Source organism: Festucalex cinctus, chromosome 2, assembly GCF_051991245.1.
Source record: "Festucalex cinctus isolate MCC-2025b chromosome 2, RoL_Fcin_1.0, whole genome shotgun sequence".
Taxonomy (NCBI): domain Eukaryota; kingdom Metazoa; phylum Chordata; class Actinopteri; order Syngnathiformes; family Syngnathidae; genus Festucalex; species Festucalex cinctus.
In genome coordinates, this window is record NC_135412.1 from 30,199,528 (window position 1) to 30,219,639 (window position 20,112).

Sequence of the window (20,112 nt, forward strand, 5' to 3'; positions counted from 1 at the left end):
ACGTTCACGTTGTCGATAAAAAGACCACAGTTGCAAGATATGCTATGTGCGTGTACTGTACTCGGCCACGGTGTTACGCCCGGCTCGTCAAGGGGAAGGGAAGTAACACAATAACAGAAAATATAGAGTAGATAAACACGGGTCGACTTTAACATCTGAGTAGTTTTAATTGAAATTTCAGGCAGGGGTTTGACAAGGGAGTGAAAGTGGAAGGTGAACAAATAATAACCGCATTTGACAGAACTGACAGAACGGAGGAGAAACAACAATAACCAATAGGGGTATAATACACGGATACACAATAGCGTCGCGCTGGCACAGTCGTCCAATCGGAGTGTCGCGCTGGCACAGTCGTCCAATCGGAGTGTCGCGCTGGCACAGTCCTCCAATCAGAGTGTCGCGCTGGCGCATTCAAACTGAAGTACCATTATACGGGCACCAGCCGACACAAACACACACATACATACTAGGGGAGCGGAGCCGGCGGCGGGCCCGAGCCGCCAGCCGTAACAACGGGAAACACGACAAACATGACGGGACATTTACGCAGGCATCACAAAGATTTAGATTTATCAAATTCAACTAGAAGTGGGAAAACAACGGTCCAACCAACTATTTCATCCTCATTTACAGTGAAACTTCCACACACTTCAGCTCGCGCGAAACGCCAGATCCATAGGTCTATTTATAGCAGCAGACCTGCAGCCTTGGAAAACGCTGGATTCAAACATTTAATTAGTGTACTTGAACCACGCTACAGTATGCCCAGCAACTGTAAATGTTGGGATATAGTTTGTTCAGGCTGTATTTGTTCCATGACTTTGGATACAATATATTTTTTGTTGTTGTTGCACATTATTTTAAGAGGAACGCACAGCACACTGTTGTAACCAAAAACAGTCAATAGATGGCAGGCACCCACTGTGACTTTTTGTTTTTGTTTTTTTATTTTTTATTTTACACTTCAGTAAGAACAAGACGGTTAACTTTATATTGTAAATAAATTCTTTGAATTTGATCATTCCTGCCTAATGTCAATTATCATATATTACATAAATTTACACAAAAATAATATGGAAATTGCATCACCTATATGTAGCCGATCTTTTGAAATAAGATTTACTGTACAATGAATAGAACCAATGATCATAGACTAGCCTTAGCCTACAGAAGCATATGCCTCTGTGTTATAAAGTGGGGGAGCGGGAAAAAAAAAAAAAAAAAAAAAAAAAAATCGAAAAAAAAATCGAATCGTGACCCCAAAATCGAAATTTAAATCGAATCGTGGAGTTGGCGAATCGTGACACCCCTAGATACCAGGTATCGGTATCGGTGCCAATAACAGTCTTACTTTAAGGTATCATATCCGCGGCGGTGACCGATACCATTATGGGCCGCCCTCCTGCAGCCATTTTACCATCAGGGACTAGAAATTAGAAATTATATGAATACAATGTTGCCATTAATCTTTTGCCAACTACAATCATTAAAAATTCATCTACTACTACATATTAAATTGTAAATATAGTTCAGCGTTGTTGTAAAACACTATTATGTTTATTGTATATACTGTGTTTTTGTTTTTTTGTTTTTTTGTTTTGTTTTTTTTTACTTTGGCAATGGCTGGAGCACGCTATCTCTGCCTCAAAACCAAGAAATGGGCGTATGCAACGGTTGCTTCACTGGGTTGCTCCATTATCTGTTTATTCATCGGTACATTAAAGTTTAAAACAATTAGAAAGAAAAAAGAAAGTTGTTTCTTCTTCGGCTGTTGCTTCTGGTCTTTCCTGCTATGTTTTGGCGATCTTGTGCCGCTGTTGAGTTTGTTTTCTGTTTGTCGTTGCCATGGTGACGGAGGGGCAGAGTCAACTACGGCGCACCTGCTGACACTCGCAATCAGCAGGGGTTAAAAGCCTGGTGTCTGCGGACAGGAGACGTCGGGCTATTCCGCATCGCTACCTTGCTTGCTGCCAACTCGACTACCGGTCCCTTGTCTTGCTACGCGCTTGCTAAGTTTTGTTTTACGACTTGTTCTCCTGTCCGCAGCGGCTTTTTCCACTCGCGCGTCCTTAGTTGTACTTTGATCCTTTTAGTTATTTTTCGTGCCTAGTAGTTTTGCTTTGTGATATCGAATCCGCGGCGGCTCAGTCCCCCTGCGCACTCTCGGTTGTCTAGTATTTATTTTGCATAGCTTCATTGTTTGCTACGTAGTACGTTGTTGCTGCCTTGGATCCTTTTCCATGTGCCTTGTGTTAAATTAAATGTAGTTCATTGTCACGTATTGTCTGCTCTGGGATCCTGATCGAACACGCACGCACACATGCACGCAAGCACACGCATACACCACATTTACGGTCCACTGCTGTTGATATAGCGCCTCCATAATGGCACAACACCGCAACTGCAGTTAAAATGTGTTCCTGCCGAGCTCAAATCAACACAGCTGGAGTGCTGTGTTGAGCAATATCAGTGAGGCTGGAGGTGTTGAGCAAATTAGGTGGAGGTGGCCGCCAATGAATTTTGTTCACAGGAAAAATCCTGTTAATATTAAAGTCTTTATCCAGTATCCACTGTAGTTCAATTCCAATTGTAAACATCTTAAATAATTGGACTTGCAGTCCTGTAAGTGGTAACCATGACAAATGAACAAAAACAGAAGTAGGCTATATACTCTAAGTCAATAATAAATCACACAAACTACAATAGCGATATCACAAATGCAGTTAACCGTCCACGCCTGTGTGTTCAATGATTCATTCAACCCTTTATGTAACATGGGTACATGATTGAATGTAAACATGCTGGGTGTATGGTGTTGGTGCTTTGCAACCACGTTGTGGCATCTACAGGTAGTTAAAAAAAAAAAAAAAAAAACATTTCAATTATTCACGGATTCTCGCTATACTCAGAGCAAGGCTCAGTCCATAGCACTTGCTAATGCTAGGATTCACTATATAAAAAGATAGTATTCAAAACAACTAATAATTTCCTCTTTCATTGTGTTATCGAAAATGAAGCACAACTTGTGTCTGTGGAGGGGAGTGGTTAAATGATGTTGATCCTATTTCTCTTTTATTTTATTAAATTACAGGTATATTAGGGCTACAGCCTGGAATTAACTTTTATTTTAATAACTACAGAAAATGCACTCACATTTTTTTTTTTTATGATTCGGTTACTGGTTTGGTCCGCAGGATGACAGAAAATAGGTAAAGTGTTGATCACTGTTTTCTAAAACAAAGGCAGTTGTTTGTAAATAATTCATTTTCATTTAACTCAGTCTGCATTCATAGAACACAAAAGAAATCTGATATTTAGTGTTTAGAGGCTGAAATTCTGATGTTTTAGACAATTTTAGGTCTTTAAACCATTAATTGATTATCAAAAGAAATTTTAATTTATAAGAGTTGCTGATTAATCGTTGAAATCCTTTAATTATATTAGCTTACTGAAGTGTTAGTTCAGAAAAAAAAAAAAAAAACTGACCAAAATTGAGAAAATTAAATGACTATGCAAACCTGGCATGAGTTTGGCTGAAGGAAATATCCTCTCCTGTATTTCTCTGGTTTCAGTGAGGAGTTCCTCTGCTGAAATAGGCAGCTCCAGAGTGTCTCGGATTGTTCGAGCTGCATCCAAAGCCTTTGCACCCATCACTTTCGACTTCACTTCCCATGTGTATTTCTTTCCAAAGCGGTCACACACTTCCTGGAAGGACACAGAGTAGAGTCGCTCTGTGTCTGAAATGTTAAAACACATGAATAGAAAATTATACACTTTGAACTAAATACATGAAAGCTAGTACGATTTAAAAAAAAAAAAAAAAAAAAAAAAAAAAAAAAAAAAAAAAAAAAACATGCCACATGTAAACATAATGATAAATAATACATTTTCAAAACAGTGATTACAAAATAAATATTTTTAATGAAAGGTGTGTGTGTGTGTGTGTGTGTGGGGGGGGGGGGGGGGGGGGAGGTGGTCTCTAAAAAAAAAACGAATGAACACCTACGGTACATAAACATTGATAAAAGCGATCGAGTCTTCAAAACATATTTCATACATCACGTAACAGCAGTAATTACACAATGCTTCCACTCCGACAGTGCAATTCTGTATTATTGTTTTCATGTGGTTGCTAAAGTAACATAAATACTTCGTGTGTGAGTGTGTATGTGTGAACGAGATTTGCCGAATACCTAATAACAATCCATCCATGTCAAATATGACATGGCTCACAGAGTTGTAGACGCTGCCTGCCATGTTGGGAACTTTTACTTTTACTTCCGTGTTGGAGTGTGGCGTCAACGTGGGCGGAAATACGGCGAGACAGAAGTGCCAAAAATGTGTCGATTTCCACGAGTACAATATTTTATTGAATGGACAGTAAAATAAAACGACTTCTGTCTGTGGAAATTTTTATAAAATGTATCCTTACATGCAGCATTATTTGTTCAAAATGAGTGTGCAACCAGGACCGTTAAAACGGAATTATCACTATGAGAATTATTCAAAACGGAGTAGAGAGGTTTGTTCAAAGTAAACAGGGGCGCAGGGCATGTACTCAAAGTTGAAATGGGTATATTTATTTATTTATTTATTTATTTATTTCAACACGGATGACGTTGATGACCATCATCGTCATCATCATCAAACTTTATTTGACAGGGATAATGCACTCAAATAATTCCAAACTTGCAGCTGATGTGATGCATAAATACAGGTTATACAGTAGCTAATACAAATTCTCAACTCCAGTGACTCCCCGGTTGGGCTTTTCCACAACATTGCAGTACAATATAACGTGAATTATACATCAAATTAAAAAAAAGGCCTAAGAAACCACACAATTCAAAATCTGTAATCCAATATTACATTTACAATATTACAATATTACATTTATGACATAAAACATACCCTATGTTGCAAAGTTATAAGACAATATACACAGTATACAGTAATTTAAAAATTAATAAAAATCAACATTAAAACTGCCAAAGAATTCAGTAATACCACAAAAAAAAAAAGACTATTTACAGCTGAGCACAATTTAGTTTTTTTCCTCAGCCAAGTTTTAGTTGTTGATCTTAATTAAAGTCCAAGGTGGATTTTATTTCTGATGGCAGTATGATCCAGAGTTTACAACTCTTATAAGAGAAGGATGACTGTCCAAATGTTGTCCTGCTGAAAGGGATTTTGTCTTTTTGGTTTATGGTTCTGGTGCTAAGTAGCTACTTCTATATTAATTTAAGAAAGTGCAAAATTCTAAAGCTGTCAAATCTTTGTGAATGTGGCAGTGGTGCTACCTGATTTTATCCATAATTTAACATAAAAACATTGTGTAGCTGACTGAACAATGAAACACCTGCCGTGTATGTGACAGTCCGTGTGTACTAACTTGTTAAAAATCAATGTAATTGTTTTAGCTGTAAAAGTGTGTGGACACATATGTAGGCTATATGAGGTAAATTAGATGGGGGATATATTTGTTGTTGCAACTGCCTGATTAGCTTCACCTTATAGCACTTCTGACCCGTTGTGCAGACCTCCCCTCTGTCATATTGACACACTCGCTAAGTCAAACACATATAACTTTATTAAAAGTCAAAGTCCTCCACCACCAACCGCACAACCCTGGGTGCTAGCACAATTTTCTTTTCACTTTTGAACAGACCCTTTGGGAAATTAAGCTATTTACTGTAATTGCAAGCTTAATGAGTGTCAATGAACTTGTCTCGTAAGCCCTATCGTCCAGTTTTTGAGCGTGACTTCCTGCTGCTGTTGGCTCTCTGTGGTGCCACAATCGTTAAAACACCTTCTTGTTGTATATGGCGTATGAACATTTCACTGACCTATGGTGCTGCTATCAATCAATCCGTTTAAAGTGAAAAATCACCATCCATGGAACAATACACCTAACTCATTCACTCCCAGGACATTTTCGCTGTTTTACTGGATTTTGACTGATTTTGCACGGCCCATAGAATATCCTATTGCTATAAAAACATGGACTCTACCAAAAGAGAGCAATTAGAGCCTCTTCTTTCATCAGGAAAAAAGTATTTCTATCTGTTTCCATTTTGCATCAGTTAGCATTAGAATCTGGCTGTTTCATCATTATTCACAAATCTACTTAAAATAGTGGGGAAATTAGCTTTTTGATCTCATATACTCTGCTGCCATCTGCTGGCAGTTTTTGTAATAACTACCATTGCTTCAAGCATTCTCTTCAGTTCAGAGGCTGCATCAAAGCCAAAGCATATAAGTACATCTTTGGGAGCATGGTAATATTTAAAATAGAACATATTTATACGTTTTTGGGAGTAAATGAGTTAATCATAAAATTCGGGCTCACTTCACAATAAATTCAAGAACAAAAAACAAAAGAAAATAAACCCTTAACAATAATAATAAACACAAAACGACAATGATAAAACAGTCACAAAGTACAAAGTGAAAATGTATGTTTTAGGACAGGATTTAAAAATTGCAGCGGAGATAGCTTTTTCAACATCTCGTTGAAGACAATTCCATAAACAAGGGGCACTGTAGGAGAAAGCCCTACAACCAACTGACTTTTTATTGGCTCAAGGATGACAAGAAGGTGAGAATTTGAAGAGTAAAGTAATAGTGGTGGAATGCATGGAGTTAGTAGTTCTGACAGCTATGATGGAGCCAGACCATTTATGGCCTTTAAGGTTAGGAGAAGAACCTTAATATGAACTCTAACCCGAATAGGCAAACAGTGTGGTGATGCTATGACAGGAGTTATGTGACTGCATCTATTTGTTCTACTCCGGATTCTCGGCTGAATTATGAACAAGCTAACGACAGCTATGATGGGGCCTGTGAATCACACCTAGCTACAAATAGCTGAGCAATTGTGTCATATGACCAAAATATAAAACAATTTCATCTGTATTGCTGCTAACTGAAATAATAATTGCACAAATAATCTTTGCTCGCTGTGCCATTTATAACATTATAGTTGGAAGTGAATTTAGAAAAAAAAAAAGAAAAAAAAGAAAGAAAAATCACACCAGAGAGTAACTGACGACAATTTTCCTGGTTTAAGTGGTGCCCACCATTTTTTTCCACATAAAAACACCATTGCATTTGAGAGCAGTAAACCTTTATCAGGCTTCCATTTCCACTGTGGGGTGTGTAGGCGGCATGCAGATACAGTAGTTGCATCCGTTACAAAAATAGCCTTCAAATTATTCCATCATGACACAGTGTATGACACCAATAAATTCCACCAAGAGGAGAGATAAACAAGAGTAAACAAAGGTGCTTAATGTCCCCAATGATTGGAAGAATGAAAGCAGCTCAAATGGGACTAGTCTGGCACTGTTGCACCATTCTTGCCATAGTCACTACACTGGGCCCATAATTTTCCCTGGACCATTTGCCGGAGGGCCTTTATCTTTTTGAGCATCTGCCTGTGTTCTCCAGGGGCCGGGTTTCCAAACGTCAGCTCACTCAAGCCGACCGGTGGAAGCCTCAAGCGTGTCCTTGTTTGGTCCCTTGACTTCCTCTGACAATAATCTACTCCCAGTCTACTTTTCCCTTAATGGCAATCTTACAACCTCAGATTTGACTCCGGCACCTCGGCTTTAGAGTCTTTTTTTTTTTTTTTTTGTTATGATCACGTCACATTCGGTTGGTGTATGGCACATGTGTGCGTTGGCAAGCTATCTGCACATAACACAAAGATTTGCCTGAGAGAATGAGAGTTGCTAGGGAACTCGTAGCTGGCTAAAGCTACTGCAGGCCGATACCTACACAGTATTCTCTTTTATTTAGAATTCCGAATCTCTCAGGTCCCAAAAATGAAGGATTCCAGGTCTAATTAAGATGCACTGAGAGTGAAATAGGCAGGGTACTCCAACAGCATATGAGCAGGGAATTACAGTATTCAGAATGAGTGTAGAAAAAAAGTAGATACATGAACACACGGGTTATCTGAAGGAATCCTAAGAACCCTTCAATTCCTTGATTTTTTTTTCTCCTTTTTTTTTCTCAATCCCAACCAAAAAATCAGCATAATACAAAGATGATAAGGTACAAAATAAGATGACAGTTAGTGAAGCGATAGCGACAGATATCTACATGTAGCCCACGGCGACAATGTCTGACAGAAAGTGTGTCTGTAGATATAAATAGTGATGTGGTGATATGATTGACTCAAACACTGTTAGTTTTCATATCTCTCTCTGGAATGAAACACTACCACAGACAGACAAATGGCGTACTAACACTATAGGCAATTTGAACAGTGCAGAACTTCACATTCCCTCTTCCGTGTCCCCTGACGGGCTGAGCTCAAACTGCTTTATAAGCAAATTCATGTGTACCGGTACAATAATCCCTTTATAGACACACCACAAAGCTCTACGGCAAATTTAATGACATCATGGATTATTTTTATTATTTCAGTGTTTTTAAACACAGTTGAATTTTTGTGGATTATTTTGAGCCATTGTGTATCCAATTATCAGCAGTCCAAACACTAATTGGTCTTTGGTGCTTCGTCTGTTATGTGTGAGTGACCTGAAAAGAAAGGAAAAAAGAAAGGAAAGTTGACACAAAAATTCTCAAATTGAATTTTTGTGTAATCCTAATAACTAATAAACAGATGCTGATGAGCTCTCACTTACCTTCAGGAAATGAATTACACTGAATTTTCATTTATTCATTCACTATATTTTATTCATATTTCATGTTGCACGAGTGCACCACACAAGAATCGTACAACATGGATGCATGCAAGTAGAAATGTCAGAGTGATCCGATGCGAAAACAGTGAGCCACTGCCAACCCTAAAGAATTGCAGTGAATTTCTGTCAGAAGCAAGGCAGCTTTACTTATATGGCACATTTTATACACAAGGTGGACTTCACATCGTTAAAAATACAGCATATAAGCGCATTTCCAAGCAAAAGAGTCAACAAAATTTAAGAGCAAATTAATGAAATAAAAAGTAGTTTGCTAAAATTACTAAAAGAAGATACATTGCAAGAACAAGATTTTGGACAAATTAGTTTTAAATATGCTTTTGTGACATGAGGAGAGGAATTTGCACCCATATGCAGAAATAACACAAAACTGGCAAAGTCCATCTGACCAGTCTAACATTTAGATCGTGGAACAGCTGTGTCTATTTATCTGTTTGTAAGTCAGGTTCAGTGTAAACGGTGAGTTTACACTGTCCACAATGTACAGCGCCAGTTCCAACTGCAACAGTAACCCTTTGGAAAGGACATTAAACAAATTGGAGGTTAACCTTTAAGTATAGATTGTGTAGAAAAAAACAATATCCAATATTATCTGAAAAATGTGCTTTTTATAAACAAAAAAAACAAAAACAAGAAATTCTTACAGATTGCTGTGTGTCCAGGTGAAATCTGCCAAACTAATACCTTCAAGGTCAACACCTTCTGCCTCATAAAATGCAATGTACATATCTATACATGCGCTGTATTTCCCATGCAAGAATTTACAGCTAATAATTCTAAACATTTATTCACACACACACACGCCATCAACTCTCTGAGTTCTTAGTTTATCCCTTCATTACACCACCTGCTTGCTGTAATCTCTTGTGGTCAGAGCATATTTATTTAACATAATGTTATTCAATTCATCTTTATATCACAGTTAGGAAGTGATGGATCATGTAGGTGTGAGTAACAATTACTCTCAACTTTCTCACTTACAAATGCTTCAAGGACCTCTCATGATATATACAGTGCATATTGGTGTTGGTTATTCAAAGGTACTTTTGTACATTAAACCTCCATTTACGTATGCAGGAGAGGGGAGGAAAATGTCAAGGGTGCATGCTATTATTTATACTTTTACATTGTTCAATTTATTTTAGAAAGTTCTTTGGTAATAAAAAAAAATGCTTGCAATCTCACAAGATTATTAAAACTTGGGAACAGATCTTAGCAAGAAATATGAAAGAGATGCATATTATTTATATATGCAGGTTGTATATGGTCACCGGTCCTTGAATTTGACATCTATAACATAGATGAATATCATTACTTATTATCAGTATCAAAAACTAATACTAATTGAAGGTAATTTGATTAATTGTGTTATTTCAACAAGTTTGTATCAAACTGGTAGACCTTCGGATTAATACAAAAAAGTATCAGTATAGCTCTCAGTTTCAAAAACAGTTGGTTATCCCTGTCCTCCATCTACATCACCTCAACATTCTGTGACTGCTTGATAAAATAAAGATGAAGAACAACATGAGCAAGATAGTGTTTTATCCCAAAGAAGTAATGCTGTTTGTATATCATGATGAAGTCAATAATCGCACCATGCTTGAAACATGCAGACTAATTGAGATTATAAATGGAATATTCCACATGCAACTAATTGAACCACATAACAAAATGGTAGACAGCATGGATGCATTTATTTTAACATGCTGATGAACCATACTGTATGTAACAATTATCGGCCGGTTGTAACTTTTACAATGTCACACATGCTAAATGGTACAGTCCATGTAATGTAGATTTGTTCAAATTATAGACAATTTATTTACAAAAGTGTCAACCTATAAAAGCCTCTATTAAATTGTTTTTACTTATTATAGCCATGTATTATGTTCCTCTCCGTTAAACCAAATGACCAGCAAATCTTTGAAATGAATTTATTTAACTTTTCTGTCGATCAATAAGTACTTTCCTTGTGGTGATGACTGAGCTCCGAGGACAAATCCTGCACTTTTTTTCTACTATGACAGACAGATGATAATGCTTTAATGCAGACACTGACATCAACAGATGATACGGCCATTTGTAATTCTCCTCCAGATGATCCTTTGATAAATAGCCATGACACTTTCACAGGAAAGATAGGTCGTGAAGCGACACACACAGAAAACACGCACACACAAACAGGCTGCTGTTTACATTGTAATGATAAGCTCGTTAACTCTCTTCTGCTGATTGGTATCGCCCTCAGCTCCAATTCCCCAGTCGACCATTTGTCCTGGGTGAGATATCAGCAATCACCATTTTAAATGAGGAGCACTGATATGAAATGCTAATTCAGCAACTGAGATCAATACCGTTCCCCTGTAGGAATCAAGTAAAGAAGAGCTCATAGTCCACAGTGCCAGTGCTGGTGTTGTCCTTGAGCCTTGAACCAAAGACATGACAGAAAACTGAAACTAAAGCTGCTTCGGTTGCGGAATTCTGTGTGCCACATACAGGAAAGTTACAGGGGAATTAACCCCAAACATTTCTTTACAATATGTTCTTCTATGCAGCCCCATTAGTGTAAACACAGTATCGTGATTAATATTGCACTTGTGGAATATAAGTTAAGCAACAAAATCCACTAGTTTTTCGGCATTGCCGGGAGCGACCATTTTGCTACGACTGAAAATGACAGCACAGCTCACCCGTTTTGTGAAGCTGAGCCGTGATTGGTCGTTACCTGAGACCTGAGCAACTACAATGTCATTCTCACGCAACAGTACGTGGCAAAATGGCCGCCCCTGAGATGGAGATGGCAAAATGTCCGCCCCCGAGATGGATAAAAATGGGTGTATTTTGCTACTTAACTCATATTCACAAACGCAGTATTAATCAGAATGCCATGTTTAGACAAGTGGGGCACATACAACATATTGTAAAGTTTGGGGTTGACTTTCCCTTCACAGACACTCATAACACTGGCATTGTGATTTCAACAACCAATATTATGTAAGTTTAATCTTTTGAAAATGAAAATGTGTCTCCAAGTGGAAATTATATTGTTACAATTACCTGTAAAGAAAACAGCCTAAGTTTGACTTTTCTCTCATCATGAATGGGGACTAAACTCTGATTTTGTGCGTGCCACACAATATAAAGAGCCTATATGTCAAATTACTCCCATGATGCAAATTATTACCGCAAGCAGAATTTTGCAAGTTTACACAATCAAATGAAATCATTACAAATAAAAATGTGTGCTTTCTGTATAAAATGTCTCCTGTAGAATTTTACTTTGCAAGGACTGGAGTTTTAAGAGTTACGGGAATGGGATGGGCTAAGGGTCCTTCAAAAATACTGACTCACATAGTAGGTCAAGGCTACGGTTTTAGGAGTGTTTTTATGGGGGGGGTTTTATCGTCAGAAAGGTTTGTAAATTTAAGTGTAAAACTTTTCATAACTTACTCCCACAATAGAGCATCATCGCAATCCCAACTTCAGCTCTGTCTGTGTTTACAGGTGTATTTTTCTTTCTGGTGGAAGCAGGCTGCCGCATCATGATCTGTATGCTGCACACACTTTCTACCTCCACCCCTTCCTGCTCTCCCCGAAGGGTTCTGCGTTACAGACACAGCAACTAATCACGAGCCTTTCTCAGACTGATATAGAAAATTAAGCTCAAAATGATTGAGGCCATGATTTGGTAGTAATTAGACTCTAATCATGAAGTTGTTATATTGGAGAATGTAGGATTACATCTTAATAAACCAGAGCAAATTGGTAAACAGTACAACGGGGCTGATGATCATGAGGATGAAGATGATGGTGATCATTTCATTTTGCAATGTACCCATATTCTGATTAAGAACACCGTCTTCCCAGTTCATGGGGGTGAGCCATATTACTCATGGGGAGGTTGTGAGCACTTGAAGCTCAAGTGCTGCACGAAGTAGCTCACCCTCACTGATGGCTGTGGTAATTATGGCTCTCATTCAGTAACATCTCCATTTTCAATTACAAGGTTGATTAGTGGGAACGAGCGTTTATTTGAAGGGGTTTGGGGTTGACATTCACCAACATAAAAATGATGTATATGGGCAATGGAGACAGTGTGATGGTAAATATGAAACATCCCGTATACAATTTAAAAATGTGTTATTCTACTTGACCTTGTCAGAAGGGTAATGGTGTCAATGATGGGCTGAGGAATGTTGTTACAAAAAAAAGAAATTTAATCAAGTAAAAATTATATTAGTTTAAGGAATGACACTATCTTTAATGTCAAGTCAGTTCACATTTATTTACATCATCTAAATTATAAAAGAGTCTCAGGGCTTCAACAAAATCAACAATATTCACTGGTTGAGCTCTCCCCATCTGGCAAGGCAGCAAACATTTATCACAAAATATGATGCTATTCAATACTAGTTAAAACAGCATGGGTGTCCATTTATTGAAGTAACGCACCGCAGGTAGACACCTCCAGAGAAGTGGTAATCATCCTCGGGACTTATCCTAGTCAGTCGATACCGAATCCTCCACTATAATGCTACTGGGGAAGTGGTCCTATCAGATTTTGTCTTGGTCGGTCAATGAAGAACACTTACACAGCAGCAGCCTCACTTCTATCACCGTCTCACCACACTCTCCAAACAGGAGGTAAGGTGCCAGAGTGGGGAAGAGACAGTAAAATAGGCCAAAATCTAGATGTAAGGGCATGAAGCCTGGCAAAAGATTAGTTGCGTACTAAATATCATTTGCCCAAATGTGAGAGTGTAGAAATATGTCTGAAGGTAAGATTTAAACATTTCTACTGAGATACAGTGTCTGCTCTATTTTATGCTGATAGGGCGTTTCAAAGTACTGGATGCCAAATAGACAATGCATCTTGCGAGCATAAGGTGTCATGGAATATTTTATGCGTAAAACAAAACGTTGAAATCCGAGAGCAGGTGCACTTAGTGCAAGGTGGCCAGTTTCGGGGAAATATGATCAAACTTAAAAATAAATAAATATATAAATAAATTTGATATTTTTTGATCTGCAGGGTCTCGACCACCCCAAAATCTTGTAAAATCCTAACCTGTTCATGTCGTCGTTTTTCACAAAACGACGTGCAATTGCTTGATTGTGGTATGTTTGATGAAAGAAAGTTGAAAGAAAATTCAAAGTGGCCCTGATGTCCTTCGATTTTTCTGTATGTGGCCCTCAGAGGAAAAAGTTCGGACACCACTGTTCTAGTCCTAGCCAGGAAACATGATGCTACATTTTTTAAAAATTTCTATAACTGCATCAAAAGCAAAATACAGTTACGGTTCAGACTTTTGGTATTTTGTGAATAAGAACGCATAAATCTGATTTAAGAACTATGATCCCCCCCGTACCTATGATTAAATTCTTGCTTTTTAGTTACTTTGCCGTTGTCTTTCACTCTTTTGCTTGCAAATGCTTTTAAATTTACTTTTAATTAAGAGAAGCACGTTGGATAACCTTGGTAATGAAATGTGTTATATAAAGAAATCGACCTTGCCTCATCTTACCTTGCATGTAAGTGCTGCAAATACTAAGACCATGCTACTTCAATTCCTGTGAATTTTTGTGTCACCAGCATAAAGGGTCACATTTTCTCTCTCATTAACAGTCTGCTGCACTTCAGGAGCATCTTCCTGCTTGATATGGTATTTGATTTATGTGGCTGTCACTGGCGGGATGTGCAATGACCCACCCGCTTAGGCCATTAAAATATTAATATGTGTTTACAATGTCCTAAATAAAACTCATCGGGCTCTGCTGCTTTCAAATATATTGTTTTTTCTGTGTTAAAAAAAAATGTTGACAGATTGATGGTCCAAGATGACGACAGCTTCAGCTCTTTTGATGAATTCCAATGTTTGAAAATGAACCTTGTGGAAACGTTATTTGTTGTAGGATCGTCTAGTAGTTCATTTCTTCCTTGTGGGTCAACTTCCTTACCAAGAGTGGACAACACTGGGCAGTTGATGGAGAGACATCTACATCAGCAATTTCACCTTCAATTCACCTTCAGCAATTATGTTAAATTAATCACTAAAACAGCCTTTTACCAGCTGAAAAACATATCCAGACTGAAGGACTGCAAGCTTCAAGCAGACCAAGAGAAGCTTATCCATGCTTTTATCTCCAGCAGACTAGATTACTGTAACGGTCTTCTGACTGGACTCTCTCAAAAGAACATGAAACAATTGCAGCTCATTCAGAACGCTGCAGCTCGAGTTCTGACCAAAACAAAAAGATCAGAACATATTACCCCAGTACTTAAGGATTTATACTGGCTCCCAGTCAGCTGTAGAATAGATTTAAAAGTTCTGCTACTTGTCTATAAATCACTAAATGGTTTGGGTCTTGAATATATCCAAGAAACGCTGATTGAGTACAAACCCAGCAGGGCTCTGAGATCTACAGACTTGGGCCAACTAGTGGAACCCAGAGTTCGAAGCAAACATGGTGAAGCTGCATTTAGCTATTATGCTGCACAGAGATGGAATAGGCTGCCAACAGAAGTGAAGTCAACCCCGAGTGCAAATGCTTTTAAATCCAGGTTAAAAACTTTGAATTTTTTGTCATACCTTTGATTAAAGACTTTTAAACAGCTTTAATTAAGTGTTTTTTTATTATTATTTTAAACTTCCTTATGCTAAATGTTTTAAAGTTTGTTGAATAATGTTTTAATTTTGTTATTGTATGCTCTTTTTAGTAAATTTTGTAACCTATTTTTATTTACTCTTCTTCCTCTGAATGTTAACTACTGTTTGTTGATGCCTATGTGTTGTCTTTCCTTGTGTAAAGCACATTGAGTTGCCTTGTGTATGAAATGTGCTATACAAATAAACTTGCCTTGCCTTGCCATCAAATAATGGGAACCAGTCTTTACATAAGATCAGACCTCTGCTGTGTGCAGTTCTGAATTGATCATTTGCACTTTTAAGTTACAAGCCAGAATACTCAGGATGCTGCAGTCTAAATATGACAGGCAGGCTTACGAGGCAGTGTATGACTTGGAAGCTTTGGTTCAACCTGTCATTTTTCACTGCTGACCACTAAGTGAGTGCAAACTGCTTGGGTGATGTATTGATGTGTGGTCAGAACATAAACACTGGCAGAAAATGTCAGATTTATGTTCCATCTTTATTATGTACAGCACTTTGCTACAGCTGTGGTTGTTCAAAGTGTTCGAGAAGTGAAGTTGAGTTGAATTAGGAAACATTCATTCACTTTCTATATTTATCCTGTTCAAGGTCATTTGGGAAAATTAAAGTCTATCTCATCTGGGTGTCAGAGCATGAGAGTGTGGACTGATAACCTAGCTAAGCTAGCTAGTTGGCTATAGCATTAGCTGTGGCCAATTACAGTAGTCAAGATTTCTGCTGGCCACGGTGGAGATCAGAAGAATGTGGGCAAAAGAATTGTCAACTTTGTCGGCTGTGGAAGGATACTAGAGTGGGAGAGGATGCCGCAAAAGAGCATCCCCCCCACAACTTTCCCTGGTCCCAGGGCTGTGGTGTCCTTGAGCAAAATCAATATCAATACCCTGTCTGTGCCTTTTCCTATTAAAGGTATCACTATTGTAGTTGGTATTCCAAGGCTTGTTATTCGGGTAGCGATGCACAGTTTTAATGGGAAGAACATTGTTCTTTGAGAAGTTCACATTGTCACCGGGGGCCACGTTGCCTTTCGGTGTCCTCACAGTATGTTCAAGCCTGTGAAGCTGATGCAGTCTCTCAGAGCCTCGTCAACCTCAGGGGTCCACTTCCTGAAAAAATGGCTGTGGGTTGCTTCTGTTATCCTTGGCTAATAATTTAACTATAGAACAGATTTTTTTGTTGAACCTTTATTGTGTAAAACTCCCTGCTTTGTCTGCTTTGGTATTGTGTTTAAGAAAAAAAAAAAAAAAAAAAGCGATTGAAAAAGCTACTCCGAACTTTGCTGTCTGCTTTAAAGGTTAGAAGCCAAAGTCATCACAGCATAACAGTTTTCAGCATCAAGCTACAACATAATGACTGTGAGCTTTAATAATGTTAAATGTACGATCGCAGGGCACTTGATCGTATCACCAATAATGTTGAAAAATACCGAAGAACACAAAGGCAACCTTTGTGGAATGAATTGAACAAAAAGTAAGACCGAAGTTAGGTTTTACAAATATGATACATTCACAAGGACAAATACCACAGTGGACCCCAAAAATAGCTAAAATCCATAGATAATTGACACCTATTATAAATACGGTTCCATTTATGTACCTCCAATAAGTGTCATGCATGGGGAAATAACGGTGGTCGGTGAGCCACGAGTATGTGGGGTCCACCTTGTTTCCATATAACAAGTCTGTGTTGGATCATCACATTGTCATCACTGCTACTTTACAGTGAAGCACTTACCGTACATGAAGATGCTTTAAGAATCCATATAAAAATCTGCTTGGCTAAAAAATTCAAATGTTTGGGGGGTTAACTGGCATGTAATCAGCATTAATTTAAAACTATTTAAAAGGAATTAGAAAAAAAAAAAAAAACACTATTGGCCAGCTATCAAGATCTGGAGAGTTGATTTTTATAATTATGTGTATGTATATCTATATCTATCTATATGTATGTAAATATGTAGGCTATGTGTAGGGTACTTTTATAATAAAGATTTTAGTTTGTTTATATTCAGGCTTGTACTCTTCTTTTTATCATCTAAAATGTATGGATTTATATATGCATGTTTTAATGGATTTTGAATTTAATATAATGGGGGGGCTGAATTCAATAAGCTTTGCTTACTCCTGCCCATTGTCAAAGTTGCATCTTATCATATTGTGCCATTTTGTTTTCACGCTGTCTTTATAGTTATGCTTGTTTGAGATGAATACAAATCAAATCAAATCAAATGTGTCCTTGGGACTAATGTGATGCTAAGTGTGAACAGCAATTCACGTGGTGTAGCTGGCATGCGGTCTGTGGCAGTAAAGTATAGCTTTGATTATGGTGGCACATGATCAAGGAGACTCAAAAAGAGATACCACTGTAATCTGGGAATCAAAGATTTGTCTAGTAAAGTAGGAGCATCGTCAGCGCTTTCCTGCAGTGAAAAAATAAAACAGCAGTCTTTTGAATGTGCTTCATTTGGACGTCTGCATTGGTTGCACAGGATTCAAATGTGGTAAACTGATGTTCTGTTTTTAAATGACATCTGTTTACCGCATTTTATTCATGTACAGCCGATATACATTGAAATTGAAATTAACAGTAAGAGGCTTTTTTTTCAGTGTATTAACTTTTAATCGGGTCGGGAGTGAACACTCATTGCAGCATAATGCTGCATTTTCTGTGACTTGCCTTTGATCGTGTCGTAAAACTGTATAATTCCAACCGCTGCCATGGGAGACCTGGAGGACAATATTAATGCATTGTGGAGAAATTGGAATGCATAAAGAGCTCCAAGCGATGCCCACTAGTGCGAGTTCCGAAAGCACTGTGATTACGGCGCTTATCCCATCAGGAATAATTTAGCACAAAGCAAGGTTTTTGCGTAACATGCACTTAAGATAAATCTATTTATAACAAGCTTGTTTTGACATGATCCATCACGGCTCTTAGGAGAGGAGGACTGTGGACAGCGTATCATCAGGATGAATAATGACACTTTGAGCTGGGAAGAAAACCATGAACAAAATCCCAACATTGGATATTTCAGTGGCAAAGTCACTATTCAGCAATAAAGAATGTAGGGATCATTACTTATCATGAATTGGTCAGGGTTTGTGGTGCCAAATCTCATTCAAAATCAAAAGGGGTCTTGCTTTGTCATTGAGAAACTTGCAATTCAATCTTTAGCGAAATTATGTTAGCCTCCACAATGTAGGTGTTGATGATTGTCCTTTCAGTTAATTTAGCTGCAGGAATTATTGCTACTTGCTAGTTTATACCTTCTAAAAAAATGACTGGCAAAAGCACAACTTTAATTTTGTTAACAATTACATTTTTATACAAAGGAAAACTGCCTGTGTTATTTTGGTTACGGTGATGCTCTCAGGTGTCTCAAAAATGCTCAATGCTTCTAAGGTATGTCAATACTTTAGGCTAAACTATGAAGACCACCCAGACTCTTAGAAACCAACTCTTTCTGTGTCTTCACGCTTCATTGAAAAATAACAAAAGCCGCATATCAGAGGAACCAAATGATCAAAACATAAACTAAATAGCTACTTAAATACATTACTTGTTTAAAAATTGGCCCAAATATCCATAATTTGCAGAGGAACAACAAAAATAAAAAAAAGGTATCCTCTTTTAACTTTTTTTTTTCCTTTCTTTATTTTTTTTTTTTATGTTTAATGCACGAGGAAATTGCCTGTAACCCCAAGTTGCCACTGGTCTCAGGAGGAATTCAACTGTACTGTAAAAGTCCATCCATCCATCCATTTTCTTGACCGCTTATTCCTCACAAGGGTTGCGGGGGGTGCTGGCGCCTATCTCAGCTGGCTCTGGGCAGTAGGCGGGGGACACCCTGGACTGGTTGCCAGCCAATCGCAGGGCACACAGAGACAAACAACCATCCACGCTCACAAGCACACCTAGGGACAATTCGGAGCGGCCAGTTAACCTGCCATGCATGTCTTTGGAATGTGGGAGGAGACCGGAGTACCCGGAGAAGACCAACACGGGCACGGGGAGAACATGCAAACTCCACCCAGGAAGGCCGGAGCCTGGACTCGAACCCGAGTCCTCAGAACTGGGAGGCAAATGTGCTAACCACTCGTCCACCGTGCCGCCCACTGTAAAAGTCATTGTCTAATAATAGTGAATCACAACACATCGCAGCTATGTTACTGTGGTAAACTACAATTGCAGTTTTACTCGGACTTGCAATGGGCATGAAAAATAGTCATAATGTCAGACAATATGGTGGTTAGTTAGTCAATGCTGTGATTGACAGTTGATCAAGCAAGGATAGATAGATAGATAGATAGATAGATAGATAGATAGATAGATAGATAGATAGATAGATAGATAGATAGATAGATGGATAGATGGATAGATGGATAGATAGATAGATAGATAGATAGATAGATAGATAGATAGATAGATAGATAGATAGATGGATATAATGTCATGTGATAGACTGAAGATATTTGTTGTATTCAAGCCAAAGTAGCACACCAGAACCAATGAGATGTTCAACTTCTTACGTGGAAATGTGAACCCAAAAGCAGGGCACAACCACATTTGCATGTTCTGTACTGTATTCATTCACCCTTGACCTGCGAATGCACTGAAAAAAACATGGGTGCTAGTTTGAGCTGCACCTTTTCTTTTTACTAAGACATCTACAGAGGTGTCAAAAGTACTCTATTTCTACCACTAACATT

The 20,112-nt window shown here is 38.1% G+C and overlaps 1 protein-coding gene across 1 annotated transcript in view; it reads right to left on the bottom strand.

The window, feature by feature from the left end:
• The window catches only part of pudp (pseudouridine 5'-phosphatase), a 28,094-nt gene extending 23,803 nt beyond the window's left edge, over positions 1 to 4,291 (bottom strand). Inside the window, exons 1-2 of the mRNA XM_077515403.1 lie at positions 4,194 to 4,291; positions 3,519 to 3,737 (exon numbers count right to left, since the gene is read on the bottom strand). Of these exons, the coding sequence (XP_077371529.1) occupies positions 3,519 to 3,737; positions 4,194 to 4,257 (283 nt within the window). The 5' untranslated portion in view covers positions 4,258 to 4,291. The remainder of the gene's footprint in view (positions 1 to 3,518; positions 3,738 to 4,193) is intronic.
• Between the last annotated feature and the right edge of the window lie 15,821 nt (positions 4,292 to 20,112).